Here is a 27,414-nt window from a genome sequence, read left to right on the forward strand (position 1 = left end):
TCTACAAATGTAGCACCCAATTCTAGACAACAAGATTGCACCTTTCTGCTCAGGCTCCCATTCAGTTGCTGCCTCTGCTTCCTGTTTAGCCTCCTCTAGCTGATCAAACCCTCCCTAGCCTTCAATCAGGTTCTTCTCTCCACAGGGAGGTTGGGGGAAGGACTCAGGGTTCCTGCTACCTCTTCCAAAGAGACTGTTGGGTTGGAAAGTGGCGAACCCCCTCCTCCAACCCGTTCCAACAATTCAGCCCACCACTCTCTGTTTCTTCCTCCACAGTTCGAGCCTGCCGACTCACGCCTGATATTGACAGTCCACTGTGAGAACAGGATGCTGAACGAGAAGGGCCTTTAGTCTCATCCAGTAAATCTCCTCGAATTCTTAATGAAAAGATCTGATGTCCTGGATGACCTGTTCAGAAATGCTTCTGTGGTGGAAAACATGGCATTATAACCAATAGAATTTGGTGAGCATGTTGGAGTGATTATGCCAGGAACCTGTTGCTAGGGCGAACCTTTCAGTTACAGTTTCTTTTGGCTTATCATTTTCCCAGTACTAAGTTCAGTTCTCCACATTTTCACATTAGTTTGCTTCCCCCCCCCCCACAAAGAGCATCGTGAACATTCAGCATTTCAGTGTGAAATTTCTTCCAATATACACATTTTTGCAAAGCAAGTTTCTCTAACACAATGCATTTTATATGCTATTTTCACCAACACCCTCAACTTTATGCACCCTTTATCACAGCATATTCATTTTTAAAAAGATATTTTTTGTTTGGAGACCCATACGGCAAAATTCATAGAAGTGTGCATGGTGTTTCAGAAAGTTTGTATTAGGCTTGGTTTTGAATGTGAGCTGAATCAAACTTTCCCCCTATTCGTACCTGTGGCTCTCCAGATGTTGCTGGACTGCATCATCCTTGACTATTGGCCATGATGGCTGGGGCTGTTGGGTGTTGGAGTCCAACAATATCTGGAGAGCTATGTGTTCCCCTCACCCTTAGGCTAAAACAGGGTTCCCCAAACTTGTTTTTGGACTAAAACTCCCATCATCTCTAGCTAGCAGGAACAGTGGTCAGGGATGATGGGGACAGTAGTCCAAAAACAACTGGAGACTCAAGTTTTGTAAACCCTGGTTTAAAGGTACATGATGCCACAATTTTGCTAAAGCGAAGCAGATCTAGAGCTGCAGATCACCAAATAAAGGCTAGCTGGTGCCAAGCTGGTGTTCATAAAGGACACTGTAGTAGTCTGCTTCAAAACTATTGCTGTCTGCATACTGGAAGTCACGTTGACTGATTCAGACCTGGCTTCTGTCTCAAAACAAGCACCACAGGTATGGCAGATTTGCCTTCCAGGAGGAACTTCCCCAATGAGCATGTTGATCTCCTTATTGCTTCTCTCTTTCCTTTTTCTGCAACTGTTCCTCTGACCTTTACCCACCCTGTGTTGGAATCTCCAACAGCCACAGTCAGCAGAGGAGTAGAAGCAGCTTACATGACAATAAAGACTGAAATGTGATAACTCCAGGGGCCAGAAAACCAGAAACAGCAGTGCAAACTCCAGGTGAGCCTGTCTGGCAGCATTCTGCCACCAGCCCGTTCTTCGGCCATGGAATGGACTGTGCTTTGGTATGCGATCAAAGGGAAGTACGGTTCTGTGATAAACAGCAGCTCTCTTTGGGAAAAGTACACATAACTTGACTATTAAAAAGCAGCACTACTAAGCCTAGTGATTCTCTGGCAGGAAGTAACCATTTGTCGCTGCCTCACATTAAGACGATTGGTAATCTAATCCTAAATGTTTGCACTCCTTGCCTACTTGCAACGCTGAAGAAAAACACTCCAAACTGATTCCAGCTAGAAAGTCCAGACGTTACTGGGGCACACATTAGAATGTGATGCCATACAGGTTGGATTGGGCACTGACCCATTTTTGTTCTATTATGCCAACACGCCATTAGATCGTGAACTTCGTTAAGAACTAAGCTGGCAGAGAAGTGACATGACCATCGAGGACTTATAACAAAATCCAGTTATGCAGAATGACAACCACATACTTGGCTGCTTAGTCAAATACCACACCACCTTGTTTAAGCTGCTGGAAAAAAGCAGTATAGCTGTTTTTACTCAGCAATGAAGAGAAACAGCTTGTGTTGTTGATCAGGTGATCAGATATTGTAAAGGTGGGATACTGAGAAGCAAACATCCGCGTGCACACAGCAATGGGAAGTTTGTTTGTATGTACCGTATGTGTATGTTATTAAAAAGGGCATATTTCCCCATTATTTTCCAGCAGTAGACAGAGGGTCTAAAGCAACCTTATCTTAGATAAGTCCCCAGTAATAATAGCTGCTTAGGTTTTCATGTAGTAAATCAGGGCTTCCTTACAGACTTGCTATTTCATTTGTAAGTTACCAATTTAGCTGTTAAATCTGCAGTTCACTTTTCTGGTGTGGGCAGTCTTGAGTGCTGAAATAACATTAAAATTATATTCAAAGTCAGGTCCTGTTGCTTGAGAATCCCACTGTGGAAGGATGCTATCATTTTCATCACAAGAATGCGAAGACGCAGATGTTTTGTTGGGATTAACTAGCCAGTTTTGTCCTTGAAGGTTTCCCTCCAGCATAAACTTTTATTTGTTCTCATTTTTCAGGTTTTGAACACAAAACCAATATACTTGGATCACATGTGAAAGAAAGCTCCATTTGTCCTAAACATTTCTGTCTTTCTTATCTTTTAACTCCACTTTATTATTAAAGATTTGAAGAATAAAATATACATGAAACAGGGCAGGTGGTATGTTCTTGGAGCTTACATGTGGATGAGGGGGGGAGAGGAAGTTTTCATCTTAGAACATTCTGTACAAGGAACAAAATATCACAAAAAAGGAGCAAAACTTGATGTATGTAGAACAAAGTATCAGAATGGACCAGCTCAAAAATATTCCTTGTAAAACCAGTTTTGCCCTCATGTCACGTTAGTAAGCTTAACCTTCTAGTGAACTCCATAAACAACATATTTAATTCAAGAGAAGAAAATGTTAAATTGTTCCACTGCCAGGTTCCGCTGTTTAAAAATAAAGCTCTCCAAAGCAAAAGTGACAACAAATATTACATGGGCTGGTTGAGGTAAGAACCATGGGAAAAGGTGTGAATATCAGTGATCAGTTGAAATAGGTAGCTATGAAAACAGCGTCACACATGTAGTTTACTGATCACCACAGCAAAGCAGGCTAACCCAGTTCAATCTTTATAGTGAAAGGGTGATATCCGACTAGTTCGACTAGTTCATGGATAAAGTTGTTTGCTGTATACATGTAAGGAGATCAATGGTCCATTAAAATAGTTCAAAGCATTACAAAAGAAAGAAGATCTGACACACAAAGCAGAGGAAATTATAATACTTGATGGAGCATTACATCTTGAAACCTACTTGTTCCAGACAACTGGCTTCAGATCAGTTGATGCATTTGGAGCCATTTCTTCCTCTTTTGCTCTTTCTGGGAGTAGCATACCCATCCAATGATGTTTTAATGTACCCAAAGTTTTGGAACACAGAGCAAATTAAAAGGCAACTACCCGTTTTTCATCTTGCAGGTATTAGACCTGCTGTGTTTGAAATGGGGGTGGGGGTGGGGCGCATTGTGCTGAAGAGGAGAGATCGTCAGAACTTCCATAGAGAGAAATATATTACATAGACATCACATTTTAAAGAAAAGAAAGTGTCAGCTCCAAGGAGGACAGGTTGGTAGGATACTGCTTCTTTAATACTCGATTCTGCTCCAGTAGAACATGGTACAAAGAAGGACCCAAGTCTGCAAGGGAAAAAGAAAACAACAACTCAGGAAGGACCACACCTTATGCCATTGCAACAGCTTACTTACGCAGCTTGCCCAGATTTCCCACCCCAAAACTTTAGCAGCCAGAGGGACAGCCTGAAGTCAGTCTGCACAAACAACATAATTATGTGGAATGGAAGTAACTCTGGGCTGCATCTACTATATTTGACCCTGAGGCCCAGTTTCTGTGGGATGTTTGACCACAATGGAGAAATACAGATGAAAACCAATGCACTGGAATTAAAAAGGAGACCTATATGCTGGATAGCAGCAGCAGCAGCAGCAAGAGATTTTCATAGGAGGCCCACCAAGACTCCTGGGCTATTTATTTTTTACAGTTCTGTTTATCTTCTAATAATGTTAACATTTTAGTACTGTTTCCATCCAAAGCAGAAAAACTATCTGTCCCTTGTTGCAGCATAGCTACAATCTATTTTCAGAACATTCAAGACATTTCCCATTGGATAAGACAAAAAGGAGGGAACAAAAGTTTAGAAGTGGAGTGGAAATCAGGTTGAGGTGCTTTCCCACTGACCCATTCCTTTTAGAGCTGGGGGGGGGGGGAGAAGATATTGTGCCAGAAGGGTACTTCTTTCTTGATGCCTTCTACCACACAGACACCCTGGCCCAATTCCTGCTAGATTCCTATCCTACAATATTTGAGAGACAGAAAGACAGACAGACAGACAGACAGACAGACAGACAGACAGACACTATTCCAGTTGCCTGAAGCTATTAATTAATTTGCGGGTCCATATTCCTGCTCAGCCCTGATCTCTCCACCCCCAATCCCACATTGGTCATTTCACGATTTTATTTCCCTGTGCTTATCATTTAGGATGGGGTGGGGAACCTGTGGTCCTTGCACCAAACGTGGCCCACCAAGGGGTTCATCAGACCACACCCATCTGACCACTTACGTGATGTCAGGTGACTGACAAGTGGGCACCCATGATCTGATAGGATCTAATAAAGATCTGACCAAAAAAGGTTCTTCATCCCTGATTTAGGTGATTTGTATACCCCATGGGTGGTGCAAATATTTGTAAAGTTATAGTTTAATCTTATGAGAACTATCTTAACCACCCTTAGGGCTCACAAACTCCCACTTCCCCCTCTGTTATGGCTGCATTGATGAATCCTAAAGCTTCCACCTCTACTGTAGATCAACCAAGTCTTGCCATGTCATCTGAACACAACAAATGGGGGTTAAACTATGGTTTGCTTTAAAAAAAAACCCAACTTCAAACCATTATTGTTAACAAAACATAGTTGAGCTGAACTACAGTTTAGGGTTTGAGTGAACAGCTACTCAAAATTGGTAGCAGAAACTTCCAGTCTCTTCCTTTCAGCTGTGCTGGATGCAAAGAGAAGGGGCTGGCACACAACCCAAAGTTTGCAGTGGCTCCTCCATGTTTTTGTATTACGTGCGGACCAATCTGTGCTGTCCACATGCCTGTGATTAGGCAATAACCTGTCTCCCGGGTTTATTCATAGTCATTTTACTGTCTCCCTAGAGGTCATTTCACATTTACACTGCTGCTGGTTACACCAGTTTAGGCACTATGTAAACATAGGTTGGTATTGCAAGTGTCCTGCAAGGATAGTCCAAACAAACTGGGTACTCGAAACAAGTTTTCCCGGATGCAAAAGGCTTATTTGACCTTAGCTGTCTCAAAAAGCTTAGTACTGATCAACCCATAGGCATGGTTCCAAAATAGGAAGAAATTTTTAAGAGTTCTTCCAGCAACATTTTTCAGGTAATCAAGCCATATTATTTATCTATAATTCATTGATAACCAAGTGACATTGGCTATACAGCACTAGTGTACAGAATAATATGAAGGAAGAGACAGGTCTCTGCCTCAAGTAGCTTACAATCAAGTTCTAAAATGGCAGGAGGGTGGAAGGGCAACAAGAGTAACAAGGGATGAACTAGTTTCAAAGGGGAATGAGTAATAAGGAGTTAACATGCCTCCTCTTAGCTGTTGTGTCTGTGCAGGGACCTACTGTGCTTTGTGGTGTGTGTTTGTGGTGTGTGTTTGTGTCATTCAAGGTAAAAATCCTGCCAACTGATTTCTACCAATAGAGAAAACTAGGAGCTATAATTCTAGAACCACTGTGTATCATCATCTTCATAAACTGCTACACTGAACATATTACAAAAGTCATCAGGTTCTGACACCATCAGAAGTCAGTATTAGTTCAAATATGTCATTCATGGCAGTTAAAGCTTTCTTAGGAAAATGAAGTGAATGTATGATTGAAAACTTGGAAGCAAAGGCAAAAGCTCAATTAGCAAAAAAACCCAACAACTTAATTTTTGTCATTTCAATAAAGAAAACTGGATTTTAATAAGTCCAAATGTCCAGGAACTTTATTCTTAGAAGCCAGTGGGTGGGGGAGAGGAAGATGATGGTGATGGTGATTTGTGCATCCTTCACCCCAAGGTCCCAGGACAGGTTAAAACAATTAAGACACCACGTTTTTAAAATTGAAAACTCAGGCATAGCACCTGAATATGTACCATTCTGAACTGAGAGAGTCCCCAACAGATACAGAACCAGTTTCATGCTTTTGCTAAATAAGAGGTATCTTACCCAACATGCAAGACATTACAATTAGATACTCACAGTCCAGCACAGAATGGCGAAACCAAACCAGGCAACACCCCAAGCATGTCTGTCCATTGGGCCAGAGATGATTGGATAGCAGCCCTAAGTAATAAGAACAAACCAACAAGAGAATCAGCTTCAGGCAACCAAGGCATCATTCCAGACATCACAGGCTTTAGCTTAGAGTTGGTGAGCTTGTCTAGAAACTCTACAGCCTCAGGTTAGCTCACTGTTTCCAGTATTAAGCCTTGGAATGAGGACTGCAGCACTTAACCTGAAGTCCAAACATGCTTTCAGGGCCCACTTTGTAAAACATGAAAACAAACTTATTAGCACTCACACATAGCTTTGCTGCTATGTCTCCCAGCTTCTGTACACACTGCACATGAGAGTGCATCAGCCACAAATAACAACAACAACAATAATAATAATAATTTATTACTTATTACTTACTGCCCATCTGGCTGGGTTTCCCCCTGGACACAGAATTGACCTGCACCTCCATGGACAGCTGTGAGTCCAAAATTACTCCCAGGCTGCACACCTGCTCCTTCAGGAGCACAGTTGCCCCATTGAGGACCAGGGAGTCCCCCACACCCGCCTGCCCCCCATCCCCCCAAAAAACGTAGTTCTGTCTTGTCAGAATTCAACCTCAATCCATTAGCTGCCATCCATCCTCCAACTGCCTCCAGGCAGTCACATAGAACCTTCACCGCCTGGTTCCAATTTAAAAGAGAGGTAGAGCTGGGTATCATCTGCATCCTATTCCCCTGCCCCTGTGCTTTCTATTACCCCACCCCAAATAGAGAGCAGGAAGAAATAATCTTTTTTTTAATTTTATTTTTTGCAGCTGCAGGGCTTCAGCCTTTTATAACACTTTTGGTTTTCAGCACTTCACCAACATTCTGGGAAGTAAATAATTGAGATAAGCATTTCAATCACCCCAAAAAGTAAGACAAAGAAGGTATTCTTACGTCTTTATGGTAATAGCCATCCATCCCCAGTTTGCAGGCATCCACGTTGATTGACTTTCCTAGAAGATCCATTACGCAGCACTGGCGTGGCCAAGGAAAATCTGCATCTTGGTTCCTTTTTCTGAATACAGAGCTATATGTTTGCCAGTCTGATGGGCCAACCACACCGCAGCACTTATTCTGGGTTTAAGAAGGAGAGAGAAAGTTGCTCATTAGGGTTAAGGCAATTAAGCACCTTGTGCGACATTCAAAAACTAGAGAGAACTTTGCTGAGAAGGAAAGGAATGTAAAATAATGTAGGATAGGCTGATATTCAGTTAGGGACCCCATGCTCTACAAATAGTGAAACTACTAGAATATTACTGGAATCTTCAGCTGTGGTCTCCTGCCCTCCCAAGTGAGGCCTGCCTGGCTCCAACACAGACATACCTCTGAGCAGCAGCTTAAGACTTTCTCCTTCCCTTTGGGTATTTCATGGAATTTCATCCAGCTGATACAAAGCTTTATGTTAGTGCTGCACTAGGCTGCTGAAAAGTCCCAGAACATTCCCCTTACCCAGGTGGAAGCTGGTGTTTTATGTTTCATATATTAGGTTGTTGAAATTTTCCTTCCCACCTCCACCATGGTTGTTGTTTTTAACAATTTTAAAACGTGATTGTAACTGAGCAATCCAGCCCCCCATGGCACGGGGTAGGGTGGTGGGTGGGTGGAGCTGATGTTTACAGAGATGTCCCTCTAATCAGCTTTGCCAGCTACCCTGGCTACCAAGAGTGTGGGCAAGACTTCTGCCGGTGGAATGCCTTGAAATGGGGTGTTTCAGAGGCAGGAACTGGGAAGGGCTGAGCCACACTGAGATCCTGACTTGGCTACAGTGCCATTGAGTAAAAGCTTTTGAACATATGGCTGCAGCAGCTCTAAATTGATGTAGTGAGCCTTAACTTTCTTACCTGGCAACAGTGCCACCTTCACAAAGCCCTGGCATGAAGGTGGCGGTGGATGGCAGCCTTTGCCACCTAAAGACTGTCCTTTCTTATATGACTTATTATTATATTATATTATATTATATTATATTATATTATATTATATTATATTATATTATTTATATAAATTATAAGAACATAGTGTGAGTACCACATCAATGGGCTATGTTTATTACAGCTTGCTCTGACTAGTAAATCCTGTAAATTCACCTGTAGATATCAAATATTTTTGATATTTCTAGGCCACCTTTCCAGGGCACAGATGCCATCCTAAGATGGCTTACCTAAAACATAATAGAATCACATAGTTGCAAACAAAAGGAGCCTAACCATACATTGCATTCAAAAGCCTTCAGGTCTTGGATGAATTCTTTTCATAATTCTATTCGTCTGAGTGGGATTCTCATGGAAGGCATGCTTAAAATAAAACTGGCCTATATTATCCCCAACTATTCAATCTGGATCAGGATAATTAAAGCTGGATCAAGATAATTTCATTCATGTGTGGAAAGATGGTGCATCGTTCCAGGTGAAGTAGAGAGAGAAGTAAAATTTCTCAAGGAGTTTTAAACAGAGGTGCCTACTCCAAGCCATTTATAGGCCAGTTCAAATCCAATACATGCATTTCTTCTTCTTCTTCTTCTTCTTCTTCTTCTTCTTCTTCTTCTTCTTCTTCTTCTTCAATTATTGACTTTATATACCACCCCATACCTGGAGCATATACTTGCAATAACATCCACCTGAGTTCAGCTGGGTAAATCATCCCAGGATTACAGTTTTAGCCAAGTTTAGCTACTACTGTGCTAAACAAAGTTATTTTCATTTTATACCACATGTTCATTGGCCCAGATTTATCTAAGTTTTTGGGCTAGCAGAAGCCAGCTTAACGTTTCCTGCTAGCACAATGGGACTTTGCTTCCCACAACTGCTTGGGAGGGTCAAGAGAACCCCAATAGCAGCGTGCAAGGGAAGGAGAGGGGAGATTGTTCTGTCTGGTAAGCAGAAATTACTGTGGTGATAGAAGAATCACCTTAGCAGGACTCTGAGTTCCACCCATTATTTTTTTATATCTGAATGTGTATCAGTACAGCTGGGCTGACATACAGAAGTTGAATCATATGAGTTTAAGAAGTGTTGAAAGGTGGTGCTTCTAATACTGGGCATTAGCAAGATGTGGAAAGTCATTTTTAATACACTGACCACTCTCAAAAACATAACCCTTTGCCTTCCCCAAAGGAAGTGTGCACAGCAACATAAAAGTAGGAATAAACAAATACACTTAAGAATCCAACAGAAGCCTTAGAAGGGATTTAGCAGCATTTCATTATTAATAGTCATACAAAACGTAGGAACCGTCCAGCAAAAACTTGTTTGCTCACAGGACAGAGGAAAGATGTACCTACAGAAGCATCAGACTAGAGAGTCTGACAACATTTAGAGCTGTATTCTTAAGGCTGGAGCGAAGATTTACAAAAATGCACCCCTCATCATTACCTGCAACATGAGCCGATCCCATGTCCTGGTGATACCTTCACTCTTCCATTTGTCGTCATTGTTGATGGGGTCTGGATTCTGGTATTTCTCCAGCATTTGCTTCAAGAAGAGATTGGGGGTGAGCTGCATGACAATGAGAGAGGGGTGTATGAATGTCAGCCAGATTTCTTTTGGGAGAAAGAAAGAGTCTCAATAGGACAGAAACCTCCATCCCAGTAATAACCAACGGAGGCTACATTCCTGGTGGAACGCCCTCCCATCAGATGTCAAAGGAATAAACAACTATCTGGCGTTTAGAAGACATCTGAAGGCAGCCCTGTTTGGGGAAGTTTTTTAATGACTAATGTTTTAATGTATTTTTAATATCCTGTTGGAAGCTGCCTATTATTATTATTATCATCGTCATCATCATCATCATCCAGACATGGTATTTATTGTGTTTGTTTTACTAAGTACAATGGTACCACTTCTTGTCCCAATTTCTAACATTTCTTTCACACTGCAGAACCTGTATACCACACCATGTCACATTAAATCTTATTCACACCAGTAGGTTACTACAGTGTGAAAGGAACATTAGAAATTGGGATTGCCACCTCCTTTCAGCAGCTGTTGAGGGGAGGGAATGATCCTGTAATCCAGTCAACAGCTCTTTGCAAAACTCCCCTGATTTTCCAGGTTTCCAGGCTTGCAAATTTTTTTTTTTAAAGAGGAAGAAGGAGGAGGAGAAGGAGAAGGAGAAGGAGAAGGAGAAGGAGGAGGAGGAGGAGGAGGAGAAGGAGGAGAAGGAGAAGGAGAAGGAGAAGGAGAAGGAGAAGGAGAAGGAGGAGAAGGAGAAGGAGAAGGAGGAGAAGGAGAAGGAGAAGGAGAAGGAGAAGCAAACAACAGGGGAACGAGAACAAAACTTGCACTATCTTCCACTTGATTTCCAGAATGGCTTTTACGTGGTATGAAAGCTCAAATATAATGCGGGAATTAGTAGGGAAATGGAATAAACTTCTGTGTAAATGCAGAGATACCCTTGACCAGACTTTGACAGAGGATTACATCATGAGGAAAGTTCAAGGAAATAAATAATGAACAGTTTGCCATTCATTGCTGCCTAAACATTTGTTAGGAAATGGCCAAAATACTAAAATTAAATATCTCCAAATTACTTGATAATCTAATAATTTATATAATCTAATAAAACCTAATAATACTTTTGAGGCCACAGGTGTGGGCAGGAGGCTCTCTTTTCCATTAAAAATACTTGCAAGTCTCCCACATATTGATTGACTGATAATATTTCTATGCTGCTTTTCACTCAAATGAATCCCAAAGTGGCTTACAAACAATACATAATATGATAGAACATAATAAAATATCATAAACATAGAATAAATCGTAGAGAAAAAATAACATGTTCATTCTGCTTAGAGCCTCATTCTTGTAGAGCCATATGCAACCCAGGCCCAAGCCGTTTTAATTTTATTAATTTATTGCTAAACCAACCAAGATTTGGGGTCAGTGTACAAAAAGACAGAAATAAATAAAATCCATCCATACCAAATACTTTTGTACATAACGCCTTCTTACAAACTGTAAATGGAGAGGAAACACAACCATTAAAACAAGCATCCCCAAACTTGGCCCTCCAGATGTTTTGGGACTACAATTCCCATCATCCTTGACCACTGGTCCTGTTAGCTAGGGATGATGGCAGTTGTAGTCCCAAAACATCTAGAGGGCTGGGTTTGGGGATGCCTGATTTAAAATGTCTGGGCAGATCAAAACGCCTTGTCCTCATGCCAAAAAGATTGTAATGCTGGTGCCAGTTCAACCTCTTTGCGCAAGTCCTTCCAAAGTTGGGTCCCCACTACAGAAAATGGCATCCCCTTCCAACATTCATGATGTACTTTTGCTAAGGAAAGCAACATCAGAAGGGCCTACGCCAAATATTTTATCCTTTTCACCTCAAGGATGAAATTGGGAAGATCTGAGAGAATGAGAAACCAATGGCGCAGAGTACTTACAAAGTCTCGGTGCACAGCTGCTGTGATGCTGGAGGCAACTTCAAAGGCAAAGACTATCATCAGCAGGATGATATACTGAAAAAAAGCCCAAAACACCATGTCAACAAAGGATGCTACGTACACTTAGCCGTCAGGTTTAGATCCTTGAGATGAAAAGGAACACATGATTCTTGGGGTAGGTTGCTTAGCTTCTACTTTTTCCTTCTGAAAAGGTAGATTAAGAGCAACCTGCCAGACCAGGCCGAAGACCCATGTAGTCCAGCATCCTTTTAACACAACAACCAACCAAATGACTACAGGAACCCCCAAAGCAGAACCGGAGCAAAAAATTACCACCGCCCCCATATCCCAGCAGAATCCCGCCTGGCATTCAGTTGGCATACTGCCTCCAAGAGTGGAGGCGCTGATTATTTATTTACTTAAACAATTTATATACTGCTTATCTACAACTGCTTCCAAGCAGTGTACAGAAAATACACTAGAAGAAAGGTAAAAATTAAAACACCTGCTGGAATAAAAAAAATAAAATATATGCCTACAGCAGATGCTGGGAGGGACCCTGTTTGAGCTCAGCTGGAAGGAAGTTTCATAAAATTGGGCCCCCAATTCCAAGTGCATGATTCCTGGTGCAAACGAGCCATGTCTCCAAACCGTAGGAGACCACCTACAGTGATTCCCACAAAGACCTCAGTGATCTGTTGGGCATATAAGGGGTTAGGTGGTCCTTTGCTCTGAAAGATCTTTCTTTCCTTCAGTCCTATAGCAGAAATTTGTAAATCTTGATTCTATACTGCAAAGTAATTTCCATCTCATGCCCACTCTATCTTCAATAGGAAGATCTGTTTGGGGTATTAAAACAACAACAACAACAACAACAACAACAACAACAACAACAACAACACAGTTCCTCCTAAACAAGGATGAATTCGTGGATTATAATAGCTACATCATCCCTTTAAAAAGAGATGTTTCCTTACCCAAGTGTCCTTCAACTTGGGGTCCCCAGATATTGTCTGAATGACAACTTCATCATAAGTCAATTTAGCCATGGGCATGGATGACAGGTGCTGCAGGTAGACAGTATCTGGGGGCCAAGGCTGAAGAAAGCTGCTTTGTTGTTGTTTAGTCGTTTAGTCGTGTCCGACTCTTCGTGACCCCATGGACCAGAGCACGCCAGGCACCTCTGTCCTCCACTACCTCCCGCAGTTTGGTCAAACTCATGCTGGTAACCTTGAAAACAGTATCTGGGGGCCAAGGCTGAAGAAAGCTGCTTTACACTACACTAAGATTTCAGTCATAGTGAACTGGAAGATTTTTCCTCTCAGACAAGAGACTCATGGATACAATTCCTACGGTGACATCCTCTTTTCTATTCTTTTTTGCAGTTGTGCTTTGGGGAATGATAATGCAAAATATCTACTCAGAATAATATGTCTCTCACTTTTTCTGCCATATCTTTCACAATGATTGACAGCAAACTATGCACACATATCTATAATTGAATAAGTTTCTACTTCTTCTGTGCTAGAACTGCAACAGAATGGAAGACAAAACATTAAGTTTCATTTGTGCACAATGTCCCTGACACTCATGATTATTCCATTTTCTGAGACTCTGCACACATAGTAATGACTAAGTTGCCAAGGAAATACTCTCTCCAACACCCTTTTTACCGTTTAGGAAATTCCTTTGTGTGCAGAAAGTCAGAAATATACTGACCAAACTCTTAGAGAATGCTGAATACTCTTGGTGACTATCCAACTTACCACCAATAGCATTGTCCTATTTGACTTCACGACACCAACAATACCAAGGACTGCCATACAAAAGAAAGAGAAGCCAGTGAAGATCCCAATCCAGGCAGCACCATAGATGTCGTCATTGTCGGTAGCTTCCAGCAATGGATAAAGTGTTGGCTGATCTGACACGAAGAATATACACTCTGCCATGAGTGCAAGGCCACAACACTGAGAAGACACAACCAAACAGATATGTGACTGTCAACCCAAGGGTGTTTGCTTGACCCGAGGACAAAAACCTGAGCCCATATTAAACACACAATTCAAAAGTTTGGCTCACTCATCTACTACTAAGGGCATCCCATATCGTCCAACGCTCGTACAAATTTGTGATTGCAATAACCACACATTGCTATCTACACTTCTGCCGCATGACCTGTCACAGCTAATTCTCCATCTTCAGATTTATTTGCAAAGAAGCTAGGCAATAGTTAACACGGCAATAGTTTTCTTGCATTGTCCATTGCTTGTGTTTGAGTTAAATGCTGCTTGATGCCTCTTGTGCCAGCACCACCCCCACCTGACATATACCAGATTCTGCTGACCTCTATCCTACACAAACACCTTGCTATTCTTTTCCTTTTACTTCTTTGAAGAGTGAAATGGGAGAGGTGCCTTCAAGGTTTTTTCGACAACCCTTCTTGCCTTGCCAACAAAAATATATTTATGCATTATATATATATATATATATATATATATATATATATATATATATCTATATCTAAAAACAATGTTGATTTTTTTAAAACACACACACACACACACACACACACAAAATTGCATTTACAATTCTTAGAGGAGGGAATACAGTGGTACTTCAAATGTAACAAGACTATTGGGGATCAAAAATGTGGATCTATACTTTCATCTGTCTTTGCAGCCATAATCGTGATACCTTCTACTACACAAATGCATATGTATTGATGGGATAATTTCAAGAGACATACATATCACTGGAAAAGTGCTTCCCTCTAGAAGTAGATTTAATTAATCTATGAGGGACTGCATCCATGAAGTAGCCAACCCCCATACTATACATTTCAAGTCCACTTACCCCCATGACGACATTCCCCATGATGAGCAAGCCTTGGAAACATCGTGCACCAGTATCACCTTTTGCCATTTTCAGTTTGCTGTGCAACCTAGAAGCAAATTACAGATTTATCAGCACTGTAGGTTCTCCCAAAAGCTTTCTGCCTGCCCTCCCACCTCTGCCCTTGAAAGCAAGAACAAGCACGCACAAACTACTATGGTATATTGAGAAAGAAGCCTCGGAAATTACATCAGAACAAACTATCCACATAACTTTTTATTTGGTGTACCTGTAAGCAGGTTTGTACATTCTTTCAATACCTACCCATGGAAAATGGAAAGTTTCATCACAGATATATATGATATATGCATACATTTGTGGAATTTAAAAGGAGAACTGATAAAAAAGTAGAAGACAGAGCAAACAGAGGCCATATATTTTATTGGACCAAAGGTTGTTCAAAGTTATCTAGAAGGGCAAGCAGAGGAAACGGAGCACACAAGAATCTGATCGCAGTGTAAACCAGGGATGGGAAACGAGAGGGCTTCCAGATTATTAAAAACCATTGGACATGCTGGCTGGGACTGATGGGAACTGGAGCCCAAGAACACCTGGAGAGCCATAGCTTCCCCACCCCTGGTATAAACCATACCTAGGAAAAGAAAGTTTCATGAATCCCATGGGTGTCCTCAATTATCCAAATGGCCAGGCACAGAAGGAAGAGAATAGACAAAATGCATCTGGCTATACCTGATGCTGCAGTCACCAAGGTGCCCTTTGAGTAGAACTGTTCAGTGGGGTTAAGGGCCGATCAACTATGAAACTAATGAAGTTTAAGCTTCTGGTCCTAATCCCAGATGGCCCCTAGAAGCGACTTTAGTCCACATTGCTTAAAAATGTTGGGTCTAGTACAACCAATTTGAGTTGCACAACTCAAATTGATTGTTTTTGTGTGTATATATTCCCGGAGTTTGAGAGTCAGCAGCACAGATATTGTAAATGTGTAATGATATATAAATGCAGGTTCAGACTGATTATATTTCTTGCAATACCACATTTGGAAGATTACACACACACACAAATATACAGGATACACAAATACACAAAATGTTGCAGTGTGGAATAGCCTTGTTCAGTGTTCTAGTCAGTGGGCCATGCCCTCCATTGGGACACTCCATTCCATTGCCCTTTCCATCTGGTTTGCCATCTCCTCCACCCTGGTCGGCATTCTGTAGTCACCAAACAAGCCCATGTGTGTGGCTTTAGGCTTGTTTCCTAAATATCTTTTTTGTACTTCTTCAAAACTTGGAGTTTCCCCAAGCCTGCTGGTACCCCACAACTGCCCTGAGACCCCCGGGTATAGGGAGGTATATAAAGTCAATAAATAAATAATAAATGGTGGAATTTTGACTAAATAAGCATTGGTACTCATACCCAAACACCAGAAACAAGAGGACCAATGCAGCCCTGCTTGAATTTACAGTCACCTTCTAAAAAATCAAAATAAAATACAATGCTTGTACATCCTCCCACTTCTGTGAAGTCTAAAGCTGCATCATGCGTGAAGTGTTTTCATAAACTTGTCACACCCATTTCCAGTCTAGGAGGCGCCTTCTACCTTGGGCTATGGGTTCTGCTGCATAGCTGAAAATGTCATTGCCCATTTCACGCAGATTGCCTGCAGCGAGTCTGACCCAACCTTCCCAGGGAGAAAGTCACACCCATGTGAGACACTAAAACTATGCCTCAGCATCCGTGACAAAAGAGGCATGGGAAGATAATGTGAAGAGCCAGTTGTAGCTGGAACATGAGAGACCAGGAGAGTCACATTCCAGTTGCATTTTTGAAAGTTCTGAGATCTCAACTGGACACCCCAGGAATTCTTAACGGAATTCAAATACCCTCAACACGAAACTCTGAGATGCTACAGACAGGGGCAAGACAAGCTCCTCCTTCATGTTCCGGACAGCTGGATCCCACAGTCCTTCGTGTATAGGGTTTGAACATCTGCAGTGGCGAACCTGGCACACTCGTGTCAATTCCCTTTCAGATCAGGGTTATAAGTCATGTTGTGAGCCTGCAGGATACAGCAGTCTGCCTGCCTTAGAAGTTCACCCTTCCATGCATGGAGGGTTTCTGAGGTTGGTCACAGTGATGCAGCAAGCACAACACACCCTTGTACAATGGGAAATGCATGGGTTTAAACATCTGAATAGGGCTTGCGTCCTTCATCTATGGACAGGAATGATGTATCATCATGCTAGTCACCTTTTTCATGGACGGAACCTCTGCACCTTTAATAACTGAACCACAGGCTGAAATCAAAAGCTGAAGCCGTTCCAGTACACACAATTATGGGGGGCAGGGGGACTGCCCCTGTCAAATTTCTGCTGATCTTGTTGGATATAATTCCTCTTTTCCATTAAATAAAACCAACAACCCTAATGCCACTTCCGACAACTCCCACTGTAATCCCAATCACCCGGCCTACTAAAATGGTAGGGATACTGTGAATGAAATATTTTGCAGGGTATATATCTAAGAGGCTCAGTGGTCCAGTAGGCCAGCTGGAGACCCAAGTTTGGGAAACCCTGCAGTAGGGTTAATGTCAACGGAGACATTGAATAACAAGATGGGGAGTGTAAAAAAAGTGTTATTGGCGTAAGAGCATCCAAGCCAGTCTTTGACAAGGTGTAGAAGACATTTGGGGAAGGCTGTTTCATCGCTACCAATTCAGTTCTCACTTTTAATGAAGAAGCGTAGGCATGCCCTAAAAAGTTTGGAAAGTTTCCATTTCTCTTGGTTTCTCAAGTTTCCAGTCCTGAGTTCAGTTCTCCACATTTCCACATCCCTTTGTAATCTTTTTATTAAAAAAGTTATCATGAAAGTTCACAAGCATTTTAATACAATTTCCCCCCAATTGTCACATTTTTACATAACTGTGTCTAATGCACACCTTTGCACAAATATGATGTTTTGTGTACAATTTTCACTATTGCAAACTTATTTATGCATGCATTACTCGACTATATGCATTTCTATACACAATATTTGGCTATAAAACTTCATTGCACAATTTGTAGAAGGACAGATTTTGAAAGATGGCTGTGTTTGGGTTCACAGATTGTTTTGGAAAGTTTGAATTTAGTAGATTTGCCTTTAAATGAGAAGTGAATTGTATTTATCCCCATTTCTCTACCTATAGGTAGAGTGTCACCCCCACCCCCAAACAGAGAAAATTCATCACATGAAAAGAGGGTAGAAGATGACTGAGATTTGCACAAATTTTCACATGCTATTTTACAGGTGTGAATTTAGAAATAATTGCTATGATTTGAATATTTCGATTATATTCAAAGTTTTCTGACCACATTAAAAATTTTCTGGCCACAAGGCAGTCAGAAGCTTTGGTTCCATTTAGGATGAAGAGCAGCTTGATGTATTGTCCAAGCCCAGATAAACTGGTTAATCTTAACCATGATTAGTTCGAACCATAGTTTAGAAGCCAGCTTGTTTTCACAAACCATAGTTAAGATTAACCATAGTTCAAAGTTATTTTAACACAGCAATGGTTTAAAGTTAAATGTTAATTCAACATCATGGTGAATCTAAAGCAGAAGTGGAAGTTTCCAGTATCCTCACTATGATACTAGAGGAAGAGAACGTAGGGAAGAGAGACAAACCTGAGGCTCTTTCTTGAAATGCTAAACCATGCTTTACCATTATGTATGAATGCTTTCATTATATGATGGCTAACATAGGTTTCACTCCAAATCCACAAATGTATAGACTGGCAAAAGGCCTTCTGAATAACAGCCAAGTTAGTGCCAAGTAGTAGTAATACATGGGATTGTAATCTTTAATTTTAAAATGTTTAACTTCCTACTCTTCCCTAAGCAAGTGAAATCTGTACTGCCTCCACTGCCCTTAAAATTATTGAGATCAGATAATCGTTTCCTTCGTGCCACAGAGGCTGGAATGCCCCTGCTTAGACCAGTTCCTCAGCCAGTTGAACAGGCTTCTTTATCTTTCTCTCAGAACTAATATCATGTTAGTTTATGCATTTATTGTCCTCAAAAAAACACACACACAAGAAGCTTGCTTTCAGAACTGGAGTTCTGATTTGCTCTCAGCTATTTGCCCAGGTCTTGTGCAGAAAATGAAATGAAGCCATGCACGTATTAAGGAAGCAACTGGTATGAAATAGAAAGTAGAATGTAAAAGTACAACAGGATGCCATGATGAAGAAAAGGGTAGCCAAAGCCCAGGTGTCCCCTACACAGCACCCATGGGCACCAAATGTACCTGTCATATGAAAGGTCACATCCCCTTGAAAATCCACAAAGCATGAAAGACAGCTGGCTCTCTCTACTCAGTAGCTGTTTGGATTGATCAGTTTCTCTTATATGCCTCCATGGCAACCATTTTGTGACTGGCGCCAACAGAAATTACTCAAAATCGCAAAGAAGTCCACTGGCCCAGGAAGGTTGACATCCCCTGCCACAGCCTATAGCAGCGCTGCCAAACCGAGCACCGTCCAGATGTTTTGGATTACAATTCACATCATCATGGGTCATGGTCAGAGATCACGAGAGGGGTAAGTGTGTCTGAAAGATTTAGAGGGCATCAGGTCTGGGAAGACTGACCTATTTCATTTTTGTAAATTCTAAGAGGGACAGTTGGGTTTATTGGGCGTGTAGGTGTGTATAATGGGTGGAGACAGAGAATTCTGTGGCATGATCTTGATGCACATTAAACCACATCTAGGGAAAAGCAGCATGAGGCGGCTTCCATACTGACAACTGCCCTTAATTGTTATGTGCAAGATGGGAAATCAAACCCTCTTATGCTTGTCTGTGGATTTGTAGAGTGCACAGTCTAAATTTCCTGGTGGCAGGTGGCAGCCTGGAGAATGGAGAAGTTTTTGATCCAGCAGTTTATAATTTTTAAAAAATAAATGGTGTCAGGTATGTGAGCCACTTGTGGAAGTTCAAAGAGCTATACTTGCTCATATTAGACTAGCAGGTGAGAGATGCATTGCCAGCCAAATAAAAGGCAAGTCCTCATTACTCATGCTTCTCCCTTTCTCAGGTCACCCTGTGTCATTCTCCATTAACAATTTAGAGACTGTAAGCTCCTATAGGGTTTGTCTTTTGAGTGTCATGTCAATCTAATTGCCATGTACAGCGATAGCACTAAAGGACAGTTCCAGGTTTATATTAGATTAGAAGAATGAATCGCTTCCATGGTATGTGTGGTCCAGACATCACCCCTTCAAGAGAGATTATTATACGGTATCTACAGGAGTCCAAGATATTCCATCTGTCTCTGGAGATAATGGAGGAGTGAGCCTTTGGGAGTAAAATAAAATTGCTTGAAGGTTACAGTGCGGCTGTAGAGACTAATATGGAAGAGACACATTTTGTTGCATCTGGGGATATTCTATGTGTTTTACACAAAGTTCATTCAAAAGAAATGTAGGTTTTTATTTTTATTTTTTAAAGGCTTTTTTCTACAGCCTTTCAGGTCCTGGAAATGCTTTTATAGCACACTCTTGTGCAAGTTTACTCAGAAGGAAGTCAATTACATTTAGTGGTGCTTTCTTCCCAGTATGTATGTATTGCTGCCTTAGAGATAATATTCAGCTATTGGTGTTCCTATACAGGTGTTTCATAGTCAGGGGCTGAATTTCACCCTTATCAATACTTTTCACTCTGTCTCAGATAGTCTGCCAAAGCTTTTGCCACAGGATTGTTGGTTCAAGAACAACGCTTGCTGAAGTTCTCCGTTTCACCTCACTGTTAAGCAATTTTTAGGGCAGGACATTGGCACACCAGATAATACAATATGCCTACTGAGAGGAATTGAAGCATAAAATAAAAGAAATAGAAGATTTCTCAAGATTGGCAAAGTGCTCTCCTACCCTGTGCACCCGCCCAAGACATGACGCATCCATGCCGTAACATGTCCTCAAGCCATTTCATAAGGACCACACCTCTGTTTCTTCAGTGAACCCTATTCAATTTGCTAACGATTTTTCATCTGATGGTAGAGAATGCTTTGCCCCAAGGCTCCATGACATATCCATATCTAGGGAAATGGGAGACACTTCACTTTTATCTATGGCATCATTGGCATATGGTATTCACTAAGACCTTATACACCAGCAGGGCTTCCTCCTGCCAGCCAAAACTCCATGGAACTCAGTTCCGGCACCTCTCAGGTGGGTGCCATTGCCATTCTAAGAGAACAAGGGTTCTTCAGTCTAAGAGTTCATGGTAAATTCCAGTACCTCTTTTCCTAGAAAAGTAGCACTGTACACCAGCAATGGTTTTATTTATAAAAAGTATTTATATATTGCTACATCGTGAAACACCAGGGCAGTGTGCATCATTAAAACATTGTTGTTGTTTAGTCATTTAGTCGTGTCCGACTCTTCGTGACCCCCATGGACCAGAGCACGCCAGGCACTCCTGTCTTCCACTGCCTCCCGCAGTTTTGTCAAACTCATGCTACACTGTCCAACCATCTTGTCCTCTGTTGTCCCCTTCTCCTTGTGCCCTCCATCTTTCCCAACATCAGGGTCTTTTCCAGGGAGTCTTCTCTTCTCATGAGGTGGCCAAAGTATTGGAGCCTCAGCTTCACAATCTGTCCTTCCATTGGGCACTCAGGGCTGATTTCCTTCAGAATGGATAGGTTTGATCTTCTCGCAGTCCATGGGACTCTCAAGAGTCTCCTCCAGCACCAGAATTCAAAAGCATCAATTCTTCTGCGATCAGCCTTCTTTATGGTCCAGCTTTCACTTCCATACATCACTACATACCATACTGTTAAAAGTAGTATCAAAATTATCAACAAAGTGACTGGCTCAACAGTATTGCAATGTTTTAAGCAGCTGCAAAAAGGTTTTCAATAAATGCTAAAAGTGAGTATGGCTGCCGATTCCTTGCTGAAAGTGTGTTCCACAACATGCCTATCTTCTGGTCAAAGCCAGTCAGGTCTCTGTGGCATGGGGAACGACTAACAGCTTTCCTCCAGATGATCTCAGTGACTAAACTGGGAACTAAGGGCTCAAGCGGTCCTTAATGTATCCTGGACTCAAGTTGTTCATGACTTTGTATATCATCACAAGAGCCTTGAACGTGGCCCGCTAGCCAACCTGGCCCAGGACATTTTGCCGCTTCAGACAAAACACAAAATGCAACCCCACTATGAGTTTCTCCTCCTCTGTTCTCTCATCCCCCATGCTGATGGTGCTGGTGGAATAAAGGTAAGTCAAGGAGGAGTGGGTGTGGCAAGTGGGCGCAGATACGCAGTGGTAGTATATTCTTCAGAGACTGGAACTGCCACCTGAGCAATTGCCTCACCTCGCCTCATGGGCAGGCAGGTTCTGCCTGGTAGCATAGGGGCAACCAGTGCAAACATTTTAGCAGAGGTGTTGCCTGTGGTCAGCTACCTGTCCATATCAGTGGTCTAGCCTGTAGAGTTGCATTCAGCACCAACTGGAGCTTCCATATTGAACCCAAGGGCAGTACCACATACTGTACATTGCCGTAATCCAGTCCTGAGGTTACCAGTGCATGGGCTAAAGTGATCAAACGGTCGTGATCCAGAAATGGCTGTAGCTGGTATGCCCAATGAAGCTGGTGAAAGGCATTCCTAGCCACATAGGTCTCTTGCACTTCCGATGACAAATACATATCCAAGAGTATCCCCAAGCTTTATTCCTGCCCCTTTAGAGGGAACACAACCCCATCCAGAACAGGCAACTGGCCTGTCTTCCAGACACAGAAACCACCTACCCACAGAGCCTCCACTTTCCTAGGATTCAGACGCAGTTTATTGTCCTTCATCCAGTTAATCACGGCTTGCACAGCTTCAACTGATTTAGAGGTGACAAAGAAACAGAGCTGGCTGTCATCAGCACGCTGAGGTCCCCATGCTCCAAAACTCCCAACGGCCGCTTCCAATGGTTTCATAAATACGTTAAATATTTACTGGAGACCAAGTGGTGTCCCATGGAGCACCACAGCACAAGTGTCACAGGGTGAGGAGCACTCCCCCAGTATTACTATCTGGACTCAACTGCACAGGTAGGCATGTAATACTTGCCTCTGATAAGTCATTTCACACAGCTCACCTAGGAGGAAACAGTGGTCAAAGACCTCTGAGAGATCAACACAACTCCCCTTCTCCCTCTTTTGCTAAAGGTCATACATCAAGGCAACCAAGGCTGATTCAGTCCTGAAACCAGGCCGAAATCCAGATTGAAGTGGGTCCAGAAATCAGAGTTCTCCAGGAACACAGGCAGTTGCTGTGCCACCACTTTCTTCCCAAAATAAGTATGACCAGGTGTGGGTGGTTTTGTACATTTTGGGTTGTCTAGCTTTCTCATTTTTTCCCACAGTTAAGCTCAGTTCTTCACATTTCCACAGCAGTTTGTAATTTTAAAAAGTCATCATGAATATTCACCAGCATTTCCATATGAACTTCTCCTAATATACATATTTGCATGCAAGTTTGTCTACTATATACATTTTTTACAGAGCAATATCGCACAGTAGAATGCATTTTCATATACTATCTTCACCAGCGTAGGTATATGCATTTTTTGTGCATGCTTATTGGCTGGAGAACTTTGTGCAGAATTCAGAGAGCTGCAAATTTGGAAGGATAGCTGTGTTTCTGTTCTTACTCCCCACCCCCCACCCCTGAAAGTGCAATTTAGGTAGGCTGGTGTTTAAATGAGAATAGAATCAAGTCTCTCCCTCAACCCTACTGGAGACTGGTTGGTAGTCATTGCACAATGTTGGATCCTGGTTGCACTTTTTAAAGAGTAGGTACAGGCACTCCACTGTGTCCTTGAGGGTGGCCGGCACCAGAAATGCAAAAATGCATTCACAACACCTTGGAGCAACCTTGCCACCCTCCTCTGACCAGTTTCAATCAGCTAGGATGGTTGGGGTTGCAGAGGGCACATGGTCAAATGCATTCCTGTGGTTATCCTGTCCTCATCAACTGGAAATGATACCCAAACACTGTGCCTGATGGTATGGCAGTTCTGTTTTGGGGAAGTGATTATACTACTTCTCCATTGTGCTATAATTACATATTATCTCATTTTTTATATACACACACACACACCCCAACGCAGCAACACACAGACACACAAATACACTCCAGACAAGATTCTGAGGTGCTTCAAAGACCATCGACACTGCCTTGAAAAGGGTGGGGTTTTCTTGATTTTAAGAGGGCACATCTGAATATTTGCAACGTAATTGCAAGAGTTAACAACACTCCCTTAAATACAACCCTTTTAAATAGGTGGAGTCATGGGGGTGGCATTCAACCAAGTTTTGCACAGAGTAGACACACTGAAATGAAAGAACATGACTAAGTGAGATCCATTAATTTCAATGGTTCTACTCTTTGTAAAACATGCTTTCGAACATCTTTTTTTAAAAAAAAAACAACATAAAATTACAGCTATCCATCCACACAATGCTATTATATAAATAAGAACAGGCTTGCTAGACAAGCAGATTATATGGCAGAAATAACAGTGCTCAAACACATTTTAGAAAATAGGAATGAACCATCTGGGGTGGGATGTATGATCAGAGCAAAGCTGTGCCATAGCACAGTTTGCTAAGCTGCAATCTGACGCACACTTACTTGGAGCAAGCCCCATAATATTCAGGGGGGCTTCCAAAAAAAGATAATGAGTATCTGAAAAATTTACACTCTGGGTTTCCCCTTATGATTCATCAACACAGATATCACAAGCAAAACAAGAGGCTCATCTCAAGACAACACAGATTCACCATACAGGTCAGAAGATTGCAATGAACCTAATTAAACAGCTCAAAGCTTCTCAATGCACTGAAGACTCCTTCCTGAAAGCTGTTTTGTTGGCTGCCCCCTTCAAAATACTACAAGGGAAAAACTGAAACAATCCTTACAAGAACTTTATGAAAAGTTAACTAGGCAGAAAGCCTCTGTGTGTGTGTGTGTGTGTGTGTGTGTGTGTGTGTGTGTGTACCAATTTTTGATTAAGTGAACTGAACCGGGAGAAACTCATCCTTTTTTATCTTGCGCTTGTTCACAGAAAATGAAGGGAAATGCAAATCCTTCACCTGTACTGCTCTCCTGCCTCTTAACAGTGCAATCCTAACCAACTCTACTCAGAAGTAAGTCCTATCAAATTCAGCAGTGTTTTCTTCCAGGAAAGTGGTGTTATTATTGCAGCCAAACTTGGTAACAGCATTAAGCAGTGATACACAGAATGATATCATCATTGTAGGAAACAGATGAAAAGTTCCAAACTCCCACCTTGTGCAAAAACTGCTCAAATCCCATGAAATTCATTCTAACCATGCAGAGAATGGCAGCTTAGTAAGCATTTACCAGAAAACAGCAGCAAAGAGATGATGAATTGTGTTAATATAATAAGCAACAGGTCTGAACATCTATTGACTTAATAAATATTTTTAAAATAAAGGACCTTAGCATTCAAAGACATAAAAGGAATGCAATTCATAGACACAGAAAACTCACCTTGCACCCTCCTTATTCCACTGCTGGATCCCCAAACACACCTACAGTACTGAGGAAAATCCCCTCTCAATCAGTCTTTAAAAGAGCCCAAGGCAACGAAGTAAAATTGCCTATGATTGGTGGGCGCACATATCACATGAGATTGTCCTTGATCTGGCTAGACCTGTTCTTCAATTGCAAGAGAACCCAAGATCCTCCGATTGTACTGGAATGTTGCACACAAACCCATTCACCAAAGCTGGTGGTGTTTCTGTTATTGCATTCTGTCAAGCGTGACCAGGTGACTCATCCACGTGCAATCTTTAAAGTGGATAGGCAAATAAAAATAATGTACAAAGACGCGCAAAGGGACATTAGTACTAACATTGTTACTAAGCGTACATGAAGAAAAAAGTGCACATCGTCATGGAAAAGATAAGAAAACAGAATTTTAAAAATGTGTTTTGCCTAGAGACAAGATGATTTTAAAAAATTGTGTTTAAGATTTTGTTTCCCTACCTCCTTCAAAAGAGGGACGTGGGTGGCGCTGTGGGTTAAACCACAGAGCCTAGGACTTGCTGATCAGAAGGTCAGCAGTTCGAATCCCCCTGACGGGGTGAGCTCCCGTTGCTCGGTCCCTGCTCCTGCCAACCTAGCAGTTCGAAAGCACGTCAAAGTGCAAGTAGATAAATAGGTACCGCTCTGACGGGAAGGTAAACGGCGTTTCCGTGCACTGCTCTGGTTCACCAGAAGCGGCTTAGTCATGCTGGCCACATGACCCGGAAGCTGTACGCCTGCTCCCTTGGCCAATAAAGCGAGATGAGCGCCACAACCCCAGAGTCAGCCACGACTGGACCTAATGGTCAGGGGTCCCTTTACCTTTACCTGCTTCAAAATGTTCATGTATCTCAGCTGAAGTTCTCTCTCTCTCTCTCTCTCTCTCCAGCTGAAATCAGTTCTTTGTGTCCTGACACAATTCAGAGATGTTTAGGCTTTATATAAACAAAGTCCTTGAATTTGTAGTAGCAGTGTGAGCAATAAGGTCCAATTGGGGAGAGGTGAAACTGTTGAGGTTCTGAAAGAACAGGTCAAAACGAAATAAAATCCTGTATTAAAACTCAGAATCATAGAATTGTAAAGTTGGAAAGTACCCTGAGGTTAATCTACTGTAGTTCAACCCCCTACGATGCAGGAATCTCAACTAGATTGTACATGACAGGTGGCCATCCAACCTCTGCCTCAAAACCTTCCAAGGAAGGAGAGTCCACAACCTCTCATTAGAGTCTGTTAACTTGTTAATAATCATTCAAATGGATGCCTGAAAATGGCTATGTGGTCCACCCCCCTTCCCTCACCCCCGGGCAGGCTCCTGTGCCATGAGAATGGCAGTCATTCAGAAACTCAGTAGAGGTGGTTGAAGGAAGCAGGGAATAAATGCCGAATATAAAGAACTGTGTTTAAAGTCACTTCCAGCACAATGTTTTCTTAGAAGCCCCAATGTCTCTAGCAGGGCTTGCTCCACACTCATTATGTTTAGGACTGAAGCCTTTCCTGTATTAATGAGCAATTGGGTTAAGCATTGCCTGAATACCTTTTTCTCCTGCTTCCATCATTAAAAGGACTATACTTTATAGTGGAGATAACCTTTCAATTACTATTTTACTACAGGGTCAAAAGGAAGAATTACCACTAAGTTATGGTGAAGAGATATTCTTCTACTGCAGAATCCTGAATAGGGAGCAGGGATTTCCAATCACCACCAATCAATCTCTTCTTCCCTTTCCACCTTTAACCCCTCAATGCAAAGAGATAAGAATATATGTTCTAACATCGTTTCTTCTAATAGCAAACTCAGGCTGTGAGTGCCAACAGGACTAGAACCAAAAAGGGACACCTGAGCAGCAAGACCAGCATATCAGCAAGCTTTTGGGGAAACCTCATGTTTACAGCAGTAGGACAAAACTTGTTTTTTTAACAGCTAAAAAGGCAACAACAACCACAAAAAATGCCAAATGCAGACTAATAAGGACTGCTCAGTAGCTATGGAATGTGGTACAGCTGGAAAAGCAAAGCAAAACCTGGTGTGGATTGTCCCACTTGGAAAATTTGGCTGGCAATCTGAAGGG

At 41.9% G+C, this 27,414-nt stretch overlaps 1 protein-coding gene across 1 annotated transcript; it reads right to left on the reverse strand.

Annotated features, from left to right (window-relative positions):
* Positions 1 to 2,575: 2,575 nt before the first annotated feature.
* Positions 2,576 to 25,447, reverse strand: UPK1B (uroplakin 1B). Its single transcript, XM_053386076.1, has 8 exons — positions 25,310 to 25,447; positions 14,771 to 14,858; positions 13,684 to 13,884; positions 11,918 to 11,992; positions 9,903 to 10,025; positions 7,429 to 7,608; positions 6,473 to 6,556; positions 2,576 to 3,815 (listed from the first exon to the last, which is right to left on the reverse strand). The coding sequence occupies exons 2-8, from the start codon at positions 14,837 to 14,839 to the stop codon at positions 3,765 to 3,767; spliced, it is 783 nt and encodes a 260-aa protein (XP_053242051.1). The 5' UTR covers positions 14,840 to 14,858; positions 25,310 to 25,447; the 3' UTR covers positions 2,576 to 3,764.
* Between the last annotated feature and the right edge of the window lie 1,967 nt (positions 25,448 to 27,414).

Source organism: Podarcis raffonei, chromosome 4, assembly GCF_027172205.1.
Source record: "Podarcis raffonei isolate rPodRaf1 chromosome 4, rPodRaf1.pri, whole genome shotgun sequence".
In the NCBI taxonomy this organism is placed as follows: Eukaryota; Metazoa; Chordata; class Lepidosauria; order Squamata; family Lacertidae; genus Podarcis; species Podarcis raffonei.

Excerpts from the sequence above, each read along its gene's own strand:
- UPK1B (XM_053386076.1), bottom strand. The coding sequence starts at position 14,839 with ATGGCAAAAGGTGATACTGGTGCACGATGTTTCCAAGGCTTGCTCATC. Across the intron at positions 10,026-11,917 it reads CAGCTGTGCACCGAGACTTT|CTCACCCCCAATCTCTTCTT; the intron begins GTAAGTACTCTG and ends ATTGTCATGCAG. Across the intron at positions 6,557-7,428 it reads ATGGCTATTACCATAAAGAC|GGCTGCTATCCAATCATCTC; the intron begins GTAAGAATACCT and ends CTTATTACTTAG.